The 13886-nt window shown below is 39.7% G+C and overlaps 1 protein-coding gene across 7 annotated transcripts in view; it reads right to left on the bottom strand.

The window, feature by feature from the left end:
* TRAF3 (TNF receptor associated factor 3) overlaps positions 1 to 13886 on the bottom strand; it is a 74609-nt gene that overhangs the window by 23540 nt on the left and 37183 nt on the right. For all 7 annotated transcript variants that reach the window (XM_076345487.1, XM_076345493.1, XM_076345491.1 and 4 more), the window contains 5 exons: positions 13104 to 13360; positions 10020 to 10071; positions 6189 to 6293; positions 5116 to 5283; positions 340 to 420 (listed from right to left, as the gene is read on the bottom strand). In XM_076345487.1, coding sequence (XP_076201602.1) covers positions 340 to 420; positions 5116 to 5283; positions 6189 to 6293; positions 10020 to 10071; positions 13104 to 13345 — 648 coding nt within the window. In that variant the 5' untranslated portion in view covers positions 13346 to 13360. The remainder of the gene's footprint in view (positions 1 to 339; positions 421 to 5115; positions 5284 to 6188; positions 6294 to 10019; positions 10072 to 13103; positions 13361 to 13886) is intronic.

The raw sequence follows: 13886 nt of genomic DNA, 5'->3' as shown, positions 1-13886 counted from the left end.
ACCCCAAGATGCTGCTCTATTGTGCTCAACAAATGCTTCAAATGGGGGAACGGCAGGGGGAAAGCTAGTAAAAATGAAAGCAGGGAAGACATGCGCTGATCTTGGACAAGCCAAGTGTAATAATGACACAAAACTAAGAAATTATTTCTTTTTAAATAGTTTTTCAAGAAATCATTAAAAATATTTGAGTGTTATCACACTTAACTGTGTGGTAGAAAAAGCTTTTCTTTAGATCTCACATTTTAATAAGGAAATGGCTTCTGGCAAAATTCTTGCGAGATCTTACTAAAAAAAAAATTTATTTAATTTTTCAGCACAACACTGGGCATGACTTCTTACCTCGCTCCTCATGAGTGTTTTAACACTACATTTATGAGGACATGAAACCATGACACACGGGCAGTCTGTATCTTCATGTTTCTACAGAGGAAAAAGCAAAACACACCACAAATCAACTCTTACTCTGAAATTAAAGAGAGGACTTACCTGCAAAGAAAAGCATCCTACAATAATTAAAAAAACAACATGTAAGATTTTTTTCAATGTTTATCCCAATTGTGCAGAGTTACAGAACTACAATTGCTCAAACATCAGTTTATGCTTTCAATAGATGTGCTGATATTCTGAAGCAAAAATAAGGGTTTTCTTGTGTTTTCCCCACACAGAGTAAATCTATTTACTTCCCATTTTATTGTTTTTACTTAGAGCAATGAAACAATAATAAAAGTCAAGTTTTCATCCGCAAGAATTACTCACAACAATGGGCATCTTTAAGAGCGAGCAGAACCACTGTAGATGTCCTTTTTAGTAAGGGTATACAGTGCCTGGAAAAGCTCTTCAGAAACGTACATTGCCCACTCTCAGACAATCTCTCTTTCCTATGTACAGATATTCCCCTTCCAATTCTTTTCTAATTTTGATTCCCAAACATCTGATACTAAGTCTCACTGTTATATACCCAAAGTTCAAAGAGATGTTGAATTTTATCATGATGCCGGGCAGGCACTTTGATCTGAACCTAGATGATGACAGATACTTCAGTATTGCTGTCAAACCGTATCACCACAGGGAGGGAAGAAAATCAGGCCCAAGCTAATTGAATTTACATTTCTTCTCAGTTTTTCTCAACAAAATCTGGAAAAAAAAAATTTCGTTTCACATCAAGTGACATGTCCCATTCAACTTGAAACAAACTGTTTCATTTCTGGTACTTAAGAAGAGCAAAAGAAACAAAGGTCTGGATTTATAACCCCGTTAGAAAAGGAAGAACAAATAGCATGCCCTTTTTGCCCAGTAATGATGTCTGGTTTTTTGAAACAAAACCAAGACATAAAGGAGACCCAAGCTCTGAGATGTGAAAGGCCTTGGTTCAGAACTCTGTTGAAAATCTGCAAATATTTGAAAATGTGTATCTCCTCATTTTTAAAAACAGATCATCAGGTATGCTGTTCTGAAGCAAGCCTATCCTGCCATCCTTCTTATTCTCTCTAGTTGACTTGGTGTAGCACAGGTAGACAGTCACAGCGACAGAAAGCAAGGAAGCCTAAGTTGCTCCTTAGCCAGAGAGCTGGGACAGCCTCCCAAAACATGGGGGTGAGGAGCTAGCTTCAGTCCCTTCCCACCAGAACATGGATACCTAACCAGGAGCAATGCTAACAGACTGACATCTCTCCCCAGAGTAACCTCTGTCAGGGTGACTGTGGTTCTCTTCTGATAAGCAATGGCTCATAGGACCATTTCTGCTCAGACTCAAGAACTGGACCTGGGCTCCCCCTCATTCTGAACGCATCTGTAATCAGGCTGAAGAGAGGCATCACACACTACCACGCAGCTTTGGGAGCCTACTGCCTTACAAACATCTTTAATGGTTTATCAACTACAAAACTAGAAAAATAATACTCCCTTCTAACATTCATTCCCTAATTTTAACTCGCTCTCTTCTCTAACCTACCCGATCTGGCAAAGGCTATGACATTGACTCTTGGTTCATGATAAAAAGGCGATATGCAACTTCTTCTCAGCACTCTCCCCTCACTCCGCATCTCAGGGCCCACCCACTGAAACCAAGGGAAGCCTTTCCAATGACTTCAGGATATACCACCCTAATCCCATTCCAGTGGCAGAATCCTCTTACCGACCAGCTAAATTCACACAGTCAAGCACAGAAAACCAAAAGCCAAACGCAGCATAAAACATGGGCGACACCACATGCAGGGCACCTGGCACAGATGAGGGGAAGGCAGGATATTAATATGGCTCCCCAGAAAAGCCAGGGCCACACTGGGAACATGTCTGGTTCCAGAGCAGTGACAAGGGAGCAAGATGACAACATCTTGTGTCTTCCCCAGTGGCTGTCCCAGTCAGCTCAGTGGTATTTCAGACTACTGAGTAGAGTCCAGATTGCCTTGGTCGGGTCTGCCTGGGACAGGCTTTTTGTGGCCAGGGGGGTAGTGATGAGCCTAGGCACTAAATAATGCTGTCCTTCCACATCTGTATCATACTACGACTGCCCAAGTATCAATTTTATAGGAGAAGCACTTCCAAATAGTTTTGTGGATTATCCACAGAAAAATATAATTCAGAAGCATTTCAGGCTACTAATTTCTGTTTTAACAATGCACCATCTTTATCTGCCAGGAGTTACAAGATGGAAAAGGTAGCTTCGTGACAAAAGAACCCAACTTTTTAGATGGTTTAAAGAAAAGAAATTAAGACGTTAACACACCTAGTGACAGTGCAAGCAAGACAAATGCAATCTAAAAAAATGTGTACTAACATTGTTAACTAAAGAGTCTGCCTCCAACAATGGGGATTTCCTACCCAACGGGTCATGGGATTCTATGAAGACATGAACCATATGTACTCTGGTAAAATTATTTTTGTTTCCATTTGCATACTTTTTTTCTCGGTATGCTCCCTCTATCTCCATTTTCAGTTCAAGTCACTGAGGTCTGCTTCAGTCATTACTACATTAGAGAAAATTTTAGGCTACAGAAGCTAGAGATGAACTCGAGCTCTGGGTGACAAGACTCAAATGAGAAGTCAAAAGGAGCCTTTCATTCACAAGTACTGTCTCATTAAGCTTCTGATTCTCATTACCAAAGTACAATGAGGTAACATTTTATCAGGCCACAACAAATAAAACCATCTGCATTTCTACAATCACTGAACTTTTAAAAATCTAGGCAAAAAAAAAATAGCAGCCAATTGCTAGTCTTCTAACTGTGGAGCTTTCTGCACACCTAAAGCAGCATGGAAGCAAAACTGTCCTTTTTCTATGTACTGAAACATATAAGCCAATGATAACATGAGAACATGTAACACTCCTTGGAAATGTTCTGATTTATAAATGCAGATTTTTTTTTTAGAACTTTTAAGGGCAGGTGAATAGTGGTACCAACTTTAATACAGTCAAAATAGTGACATCTCAACATAAAACTACATTTTAACAAACCTCTTTGGCTCTCTGCGTAAGCCAATTCTATTACCTCTTAAAGCAACTCAGAATTCCACCACTTAAGATTTTGGAGAACAATTACTTTATTTACAAACACTCTTTTCTGTACTTCAGAGTAATATGCCATTCTTGTTTCCAACATGTATGTCTAAAATAGGTTTCACTGTGAATTAAAAATCTGATAGACTAAAACTTGTCTCAGCTTCTGAATATCTTGAAAGCTACCACTAGTTCAAAGATTTCATAAATGTCAAATCCATAAACATCTGATAAAAGAGCACGCTCTTAAACTAAAACAGAGTTCTGCTCCTCAAAACGTAAGGATGATTTCAGACTCTCAAAAATTTAACTACATCGCTCCTATAAAAAGGAACTGCTTACAAGGAACATGTGAGCATGTTGCTTAGATATGGAAATCCAGTTTGTACAAGACATATTTAATGCTCACTGATTTTGTCTGTTAAGACACTACGCATTGTTTAATGTCACTCTCTGCCTAAAGAAAATTCTGTGAGAACAGCATCCACAATCTAACTAAATACAGTTTCACCTCTGTATCAGAATGTGCAAGAATAAACAGAGTGTAAACTTAAATTTCTCTGTGTATTTTCACATCTCAGCCACCTTATGCTAGGTAATGCACAATTACTAAAGTACCAGCCCTTGCAAGTATACACGCAAATAATTGAAAGCCAGATCTAAACCAGAACTTGCTGAGATTCTACTTATGCCTTTTTGTAATGACATCTCCAAGCTAAGAATGCTTCTCATCATTGAGAACTTAATTTTCATTTGTATTCTTGTGTACTGTTTGTCAGGTGAAGTCTCACATCACTCTTACTATACTAAGAAGTCCAAAATCTTACTATAAATCTTACTATACTAAGTCCAAAATCCGAGACTGTCAAACCATGGAAACGATGTAAACAGAATTTTAAAAAAAAAATGTTAAAATTACAGCAAGAGATATTCAGCATAATAGAGTTCAATGTGAAATAATGCAAACACAGTCAAGTTACAATTCTGTGTGTAAAGTAAGTATGACTTTCTCAACCTCGGCTCTATACTTCTCACAACATGCTGCTTATCAGACAACCTACTCATATGCCAAGAACAGCAGTAACTCTGCCTAGGCCTGTCATGTACCATTGCTGGTTATGCCAAGACACAATTTGTTTTTACATTGTTTCCTCCTTTCCTCTCATAACAGATCGCACAGTACCCAAGAAGGATTATACAGAAAGATGCTGTTTCTCCAGTCAGTTGCTATGCTTATGCTTTTCCTGCACAACATTTAATTGTTATGATGGTAGTTGCATTTATTGTATCAATTTAAGCAAAATAAAAAAGCATAGCAAAAATTACGTTAGTATCGCTATTATGCAGTGGGTCTGAATTTTTTTTAAATGCGGTATTGGAACATCAGAAAAAAGAGAATGTTTCCCAGTCAGTGCAGTAGCTGGTGTTTTTGCAGGGGGGGGGGAAAAAAAAAAAAAAAAAAAAAAGTGTTTTGAAAGTCAGCCTATTTTCTTTTTTGACTTACTAATTCTGGCTGAGAGGCCAAGGCTCTACTGGCAGCTACACAGAAGCACAAGAAGAGTTATTATTCAACATTAATGTATGGAATCTTGTTCTATATACACAAGAAAATACTGCACCTGCAACATAATCATTGGGACTTGGCTTTTACAGTATTTACAGGTTGTCTCCCGGTATTTACAGGTCTTCTCTACATGGTCTGGCAAATCTTTTCTCAGTATTTTTTCTTTGCAATCAGCACGAGGACACGAGAGTTCTTCAAACTGACAATCAGTTTTCAAATGCATCTGAAAGATACAAAAAAAAAAAAAAAAAAGTCAAGCCAACTAAGTTTTGTGCACGTCTTCTATCCTTTGAGACATCCCACATCAAACAACTAAGAACTAAAGTAAGCAAAATTATTTTGTGCCCTATATTGTGCAAGAGCAAACACTAACAAATCTACTCAGGAATACATTTCTGACTTTACTCTCTAGACAGCAGATTTCACTGTATTATAGATGTACGCGAGCTACTTTTATACTAAAAGCATTCTGCCACAGTCGAAAATTCCACACAGGCTATTTAAACAAAAGGTAAGCATTCTTTTTCAAGGCATATTATTCCACATAAACATAGATGCTGCTTTCAGTTGTTTAAGTACCTGAGCTTGCTCATTCAAAGCAAGTTTAAGTACCTACACATCTCACTGCAGACTGCTGTGTAGCCATCCCTTCAGACTGTTAAATTACCAGATTAGTGCTATGTTATGCCTTCATGAAACAAAGCTACAGGTTATTTTGTACAAGTCCGGAGAGGTCAAAGGTTTAACTCCATGCATAAACCACCACTTACGTGAGAGGATTAAGACCGGTAAATAAAAATAAAAAACACACCAAAAAGGAATTCAAATTTCTCACATTGGTAAAGTACACATTATGATTTTTCCCAATTTTAGTTATCCCTCCAGTTCTCATCTGCTTCATGCATTTACATTTCTGAGCTTTAGTGTCACACAATCACATGATTTTTGACTACAATTCCTTATAGCTCATTGAAAAGTTTCAAAACAGTTTAACTCTATTCTGACATTTATAAATCAGATTAACCACTAGTGTAAGCAAGTCAAGAAATGGACTGGGTTTTTAATTTGCAAGATTTCTTCTTATTCTTTAACTCAAAAGGAAGCTTATGACTATGTTTGATTACTTACCAGTAATTGACCCAAAGATAGTTGTTCTTTACAGCCCTTGTTTTCATTTCTACAGTATATTTGAAGGGCAAGTAGTTCTCTCCTGCAACAATTATCTTTAAATACCTGAAAAATCAAAAATCACTTCATTTTAGAAATTTAAAACCACTCAAGAATATGCACGTTCAAATAAAGTAGAAGCCATGCAAGTTGGCTACAGCAGTGTCATTTAATTCCAGCTTTATGTGCCAGAAATAAAGTCCTACCATTGAATTTTTCTTGAATGTGCACATCACTGAGATTCCTCCACTATGAAGCAGCCCAGTGAAAGAGAATATTTGGACAGATGCTCTACTACTGTTTCACTTTTACTATAAATACAAGAAAGTGAAAGGTACAAGAAAGGACTAAATTTTTTGCTATTTGCTTGCCAATAATAGGCCTGCGTAAGCTAGAACTCTCTACGTTGTTTGGGAAGCTGGTGTATTAGGCACAATACCGTAAGACGAAAAAAAGCCAAAAGCACAGTGGTTCAGAGAGGAAGGATTTCATGGAAGGCAGTCCCACAATGACTAGACCGGTTAGTTGGAACACCTACTTGCACTTCAGTGGTAACACATAATTAAAGACATTTTCTAAGGTCTTAGACTGGAGGAGATTTATTATTTCACAGAGAAGCAGGCTTTAACCATCTCTCCATTTTAATGTTTATAAGGCTTTCCAGCATTTTTGTCTATAATAGAACTGCAAGAAGTTAGAAATAGAGAGCTCAGGGTTTGGATTTTTCACCTTTTATGGGTGATACCCCATAGAAGATAAAGAAACCACATAACTGCACTCTCAGGAAGCCCCATGGCTAAGGGCAGGAACTGGGGATGAGGACTGAAGACCATTACTACTATTTTGAAGTCCAAAACAGAGGGATAAAAACTTGTAGTTATTTTGCAATTGCTTTCATGACCATTAAGAAATACCGAAGAACCAAGCCCAGCCTATGACTACTTCTCTGACAAACAGAGTTCTGTGATAATGTGTACACTGCAGGGATACTGTAATTACAGAACGGTTCTGCATGCTAACATTTAACAACCACAACAACAAATTACGATCAGCTCTGTCCACAGTGACTATGAATCTATCCCCAGTATCAGTGAAGAATGAAACGCTGCAACCATTCTCATTCAATCTCATCTGACACAGGTCACTGATTTCTGTTTACTTTTCAGATGCATATGTAAAGTTTAGTGAATCAACAAATCTCATTTGAATAATCAATTTGCCAGTACTGTAGTATTTTTTCCAAAGTAACTCAAAGGTTACTAGGTACAGTTTTGCTGACTGAAGTTAAAGTAAGAAGGTAATTTTTAAACTGTTTTCCCAAGACTGTCTAAAAGCTCTTCAGTGATTTTGGACATCAGTATTCTATGGGGAAAGGTTTCCAGTTTCATGAAAATCACTGACTTGCAGAGTTAGTCTAACATGTATTTAATACACACTGCCCTTCTTGTCCTCCTCCTGTTTTAGAGATATTTGAAGTTTCATAACAAACATACATATTTATGTATACTGGGAGCTAGAAAGTCAGAGTTAAAAAACCCAAATAAAGTAGGCATCATGATTATTGGTCTGAGCTCCTGGAGAGCCCATCCATGTCAAAACTGAATTACGCTGAGCACTGTTCAGAGAACTATTTTGAGTTAAGACAAGGAGAAATTAATGTACCCACTAACCTTTTCTTGAAAATGGTTACTGTTACAAGTATTCATTTAGGCAGGAAAGACTACTAACACAAAGAATTTACTAAACGCTTTAGAAAAATCTAATATAAAAACTGCATAAACCATGTAAATCAAAACATTTTCTCTACTCTCAACCTTTCAAAGGCAACACAAAGTTTTGCTGGGAAAAACAGCGAAGAGCGTATCAGTGAAATGATACGACTGGAGGCTTGCCAATGTGACGCCCATCTACAAGAAGGGCTGGAAGGAGGATCTGGGGAACTACAGGCCTGTCAGCCTGACCTCGGTGCCGGGGAAGATTATGGAGCGGTTCATCTTGAGGGCGCTCACAAGGCATGAGCGGGACAACCAGGGGATCCGGCCCAGCCAGCACGGGTTCATGAGAGGCAGGTCCTGCTTGACCAACCAGATCTCCTTCTATGACCAGGTGACCCGCCTAGTGGATGAGGGAAAGGCTGTGGATGTGGTCTACCTGGACTTCAGTAAGGCCTTTGACACTGTCTCCCACAGCATTCTCCTAGAGAAGCTGGCGGCTCACGGCTTAGACAGGTGGACTCTGCGCTGGGTCAAAAACTGGCTGGACGGCCGGGCCCAGAGAGTTGTGATGAATGGAGTTACATCCAGTTGGCGGCCGGTCACGAGCGGTGTTCCCCAGGGCTCAGTTCTGGGGCCGGTCTTGTTCAATATCTTTATCAATGATCTGGACGAGGGCATCGAGTGCACCCTCAGTAAGTTTGCAGACGACACCAAGTTGGGCGGGAGTGTTGATCTGCTCGAGGGTAGGAAGGCTCTGCAGAGGGACCTGGACAGGCTGGATCGATGGGCCCAGGCCAACTGTATGAGGTTCAACAAGGCCAAGTGCCGGGTCCTGCACTTCAGCCACAACAGCCCCATGCAGCGGTACAGACTTGGGGAAGAGTGGCTGGAAAGCTGCCTGGCGGAAAAGGACCTGGGGGTGTTGGTCGACAGCCGGCTGAACATGAGCCGGCAGTGTGCCCAGGCGGCCAAGAAGGCCAATGGCATCCTGGCCTGTATCAGAAATAGCGTGGCCAGCAGGAGTAGGGAAGTGATCGTGCCCCTGTACTCGGCCCTGGTGAGGCCGCACCTCGAATACTGTGTTCAGTTTTGGGCCCCTCACTACAAGAAGGACGTCGAGGTGTCAGAGCGTGTCCAGAGAAGGGCAACGAAGCTGGGGAAGGGTCTGGAGAACAAGTCTTATGAGGAGCGGCTGAGGGAACTGGGGTTGTTTAGCCTGGAGAAGAGGAGGCTGAGGGGAGACCTCATCGCTCTCTACAACTCCCTGAAAGGAGGTTGTAGCGAGGTGGGTGTCAGTCTCTTCTCCCAGGTAACTAGTGATAGGACGAGAGGAAATGGCCTCAAGTTGTGCCAGGGGAGGTTTAGATTGGACACGAGGAAAAATTTCTTTTCTGAAAGAGTGGTTAGACAATGGAAGAGGCTGCCCAGGGAAGTGGTGGAGTCCCCATCCCTGGAGGTATTTAAAAGACGTGTAGATGAGGCGCTTAGGGACATGGTTTAGTGGGCATGGCGGTGTTGGGTTGATGATTGGACTCGATCTTAGAGGTTTCTTCCAACCTTAATGATTCTATGAAATAACTTACCCATATAAAAAGAATCTGATTCTATTACAGTTACTTTAACTCCACACTGTTTTGGTTCCAGTGTGGTTCACAGAACAACACACTGTAAAAACAGATTAGTGAAACAGTAGACACTGGTCTGGAGCCAAATCAGGAGTAAGGTTTGCCTAGGTCTGTCACATTTCTGCATCTACAGGAGATGCAATATTTCTTACCATCCTCCCAGCTGATGGGAAGACAACTGCAATGTGTTGCTGCAGCTCCCAGCTATGAAAACAAGATGTGACACCTGACTAGACCATTGGGGAAGAAGCTGACATGTTGTTTTCTACCATGTGGTTAACAGTAAAAATGAGCTGTCTTCCTATATAAAATACATGGTTTAGCTTTTATAACAAAACTATCTTCCTCAGGTAGCTTATTAGGCTTATGAAATAATTACCACAAAGCAGTAACACATCTTATATACGCCACACAATTCAATACTCTTGAATAAGAAACAATTTGAACAATACCTTATCTTTCACTATGCTTTCTTGACACGCTGTACATTTTGGACTAGAAGAACTGGAGAGAAAACAGAAAAACTAGTTTAACTCATCTGAATTTTTGTAGTACAAATATTTCTGTTTATGAGGCACTTAGTTATGATTATTCAATATATTTCAAAATCACTAAAAGTGGATATAGTTCATTATAATGAGATAACATGATGTTACTCGTAAAAATTTGAACACAGTTTTCAGTGGACAGTATCTGGCATTCCCGAAGAAATAGGACCATCACAATGCCTCCAGCCAACTGCGCAGTGGTTTTCTTCAAGACGGCAAAATTCATTCCCTATTTTACAATCTGCGCCTGATCCACAGTTTTCATCACTTCTCAATCTACCTGTGCAAACAGGCAAAATATTGTCTCTTCAATTATCCTCCCTTTTCAAACAACACCTAATTAAACTTTACTTTCTCTGACAGTCAATTATACATCCTTTTTGGGTAAAAAAGTATTTATGTCCATCTCCTTCAAGTCTGTTCTGGTTTTAGCAACTATTACAGATCCTTGCTCCCTCCTTTAGGTGAACTATTGCCCTGTAGCTGTTTTGGTAATCTAATTACCAAACTTGTGATCTCTCAGACAACGGGTAGGTTGAGGAGCAGAGCAGTCTGAATAGAAACTGAACTGAGTGTAGGAAACCTGGGTTCCTACAGCTGTTTCTGGCCCTGACCTGCTATGTGTCATAGTGTAAATCCCTTCATTCCTTTTTAGCTCCTTTTCCCATGTAAAATGGGGATAGTCATACTGATCTCCCTCGTAAAGCACAGAGACCTATAGATGAAAGGCACTAGGTAAAAGCTAGGTAAATTCTTTCATAAAGCAACTCATTGACAGGCTACATAAGTTGCAGCTGCTAGCAACAGTGCAAATCAACGTAAAAGGCTGAGTAAGCTCAATTATGTTATATAATCAGTATGGTTATTTCAAATCATCTCACTGGCTTCTGCTCCTTGAACTGACCATTCTGTGTCTCATCATATTTCTGAGCATCTTAACTACCTTGCAGCTTCAATATCTGTAATATTTTTCTTAAATAAAAAAAAAAAAGGGGGGGGGAACTAATCTACTTGAGGGCATATAATGTTTAATACAATGTCATGCTTTCCTTGCTCTTACTGAATTCACTGAAGCATCCCACTTGCTCTTTTAAACTACTGCTGCATACTGAACAGACATCTTTACTGCGTTATCTACACTGACTCCCAATTCTTTGTCCTCAAATAACCCTGGAACAGAAGCTGCTAGCATATAACGTGTGTGTGTGTGTGTGTGTGTAGCAGCATATCAACACTGAATGAAAAATTTTTGTGCCAAATACAGAAACAAAAACTTATTTTGCTTCCAGTTTTATGGCAAACTTTTTATTTCTCAAAAAAAGGAGCTGTAAGTTGAATTTTAATAAAGGATTTGTTTGCAACAAGCACTTAAATATAGTGAAATAACTCCAATGAAAAAGCAGTGTGGTAGATGGTCTTACCCATGTGTCCTTTTCAATAACAGACTGGTTGGAAAGTCAGGAAGGTAAAATTACACATATTCTCACTGCACTGTAATAAGCACATGTGCAAGTCTCACAGCAGGGAAGGAAAACTGCCCAGATTCCAGCAATGCCAGAATTGTTACTGCTTAGATTGTTAAGGATCTGCTCTGTCCATCTGCACACATCCAAGCATGGCAGGTGTTTGCTTTTCTGCAGTCACTGTTATTAACCATGTAAGAGTCTTCCAGAAAACACACATTCAGAAAGAAATAACCGCATTTCTTAAATACAAACTACACCTCACCTGAAAATGTGTATTGAAAGAAAATTTGGTGGGTTTTTTTTCTTGTTGTTTTAAATTTGACATGCTGTAGCACAAAACCTACAGGAGTGGATTAGTGAGTTATGGACCCTTGTATTTGCCCAGTACAGAGGTTAACTCTTTATCATGAGACAGAGCAATGTAATATCCTCCAATCTCTTTTGCCATGCTGCATGTAGTCTTGATTTATATCTACCTGAGATTACAGTGTTTCCAAGTGAAATATAAACTAATACCTAGAGTCAGGACGGTCACAAAAAGTAAACAGGAGATCACCAAGACCTTCCAAAGTCAAATCCTCTCTCTGTTAGTAGTCCAGTGTGCAACATTCAGTGAGCTCAATCTCTTTCTTTACCTCTGCTTTCCCAGTAGTAAATGGAAGTATTGACTGCTTATTTACCCCAGGAGATTAAAGTTTGCAGAATGGTCTCCAAACATAGACCAAGTTTTGAAATCACACTGCCGAATACTATCAGTAGCAATGCATCAAAGTTAAGCAGCAAAGACATATACTTCAACTGATGCACAGATACTTCTTAAAAGCTAGATACTCCTTGAATGATCACACTTTTACCTTGACTGGGAAAGACTGCATCTCTCAGCGTTCATTTATGTCTATAACATTCACTCACCCACTTTGGACTCTGGCCCAAACATCTCAGTTATAGAGAAGCCAGCCTTCCTGACCCTCCTGGAATCCACAAAACATATAAGCCCCAGGACATACAGCTAGAAGAGTTACAGGGAAAGGAAGCTCCACAAGCAGTTACATTTATCTAAGGGTCCCACCACCCAACTCTAAGGCTGGGTTCATAGCTAGATTAGGTACCATCACTCTAAGGAGCCTCTGCAGGCTCACCTCCTCGCACAGCCACAATTTACTAAGTGTATTCTACACCAGACTAGCCATGTTAGCAGTCACATGAAATGGCTACTCAGTCTAGGCTCCACAGGCAATGCAATTCTTACCTAACATATCACTACATGGGATTAAACCACTTTAACAACCATTTCAACAATACTGGTGGAAAGCTTAGTTATCTCATCCTGACACAGAGTGGAACACAAATGTTTGCACCAGCATATGGATAACAAATAATCAAGCAAGCAACAAGCGGAAGGCTGCTTTGAGCCAGCGCATTAGCTTAATGTATTCCTAAAGCTACAATGGTGTTCACACTATTTTCAGCAGTTCACAAGATTTAAAGGTATCAACATGTTCTATCACAACAAAAAACATACCTTAGCAAGGCATTCATGCAGGTCTCACAGAATCTGTGTCCACATTCCGTCTGTTTAGGATTGCATAAGATGAGGTGACATTTTTCACATTTATACTTATCTTCCACGGCATTTACAAATTTCTCTTTGTAGCCACCTTGCTCTGGAACATAAATTGATGCTGAAGGACTGCGATCAGGATTGGCCCTTTGTTGTACCATTTCTACAGATAAAGGGGGTTCTGTCTTCTTACTGGCGTCCATGCTCTAAGATAGTTTCTGTGAAACAAAAATGAGAAAACTTCTGAGAAATGAAGACCTCTTTTTCCATTTAAATAAAACAAATACAGCATCTCTGACAGACTACATAAAAACACAAAGCACTAAGAACAGATGCGTGTCCACACATCATGTGAACATAATACATACATAACTGCCTAAGTATATTAAGCATTGCAAATCTGTAAAATATTCTACATTTTTCAAAGGCTCTAAAAGGTCATGAATTAAAACCTATTCCTGAAAGCAAAGTGTTAGTTAATTATGGACATCGCTCTAGGAACAAATAAGGACAGAGCTTGCATTCTTCAATATCTTCCTCTCTCTCTGAAAAATGTCCTTAATATTGAAGTTGTATCATTAGAGGAAGTAGCAAGGGGTGTGGTAGAGAAGGTGCACCGGTACAGTACCATGCACGATACTACTCAGATGCTACTGTAAAAAGCACACAACCACCAGTGTCCTATACAGGGTATCTGGAGTCTACACAGCTTCACTGCCAACTTCTCCTGTCTATCCCATGCAA

The sequence above is a fragment of the Aptenodytes patagonicus genome, chromosome 7, assembly GCF_965638725.1.
Source record: "Aptenodytes patagonicus chromosome 7, bAptPat1.pri.cur, whole genome shotgun sequence".
NCBI lineage: Eukaryota > Metazoa > Chordata > Aves > Sphenisciformes > Spheniscidae > Aptenodytes > Aptenodytes patagonicus.
The sequence above is the reverse complement of the archived record's forward strand: the minus strand, read 5'-3'. Positions and strand labels throughout refer to the sequence as shown.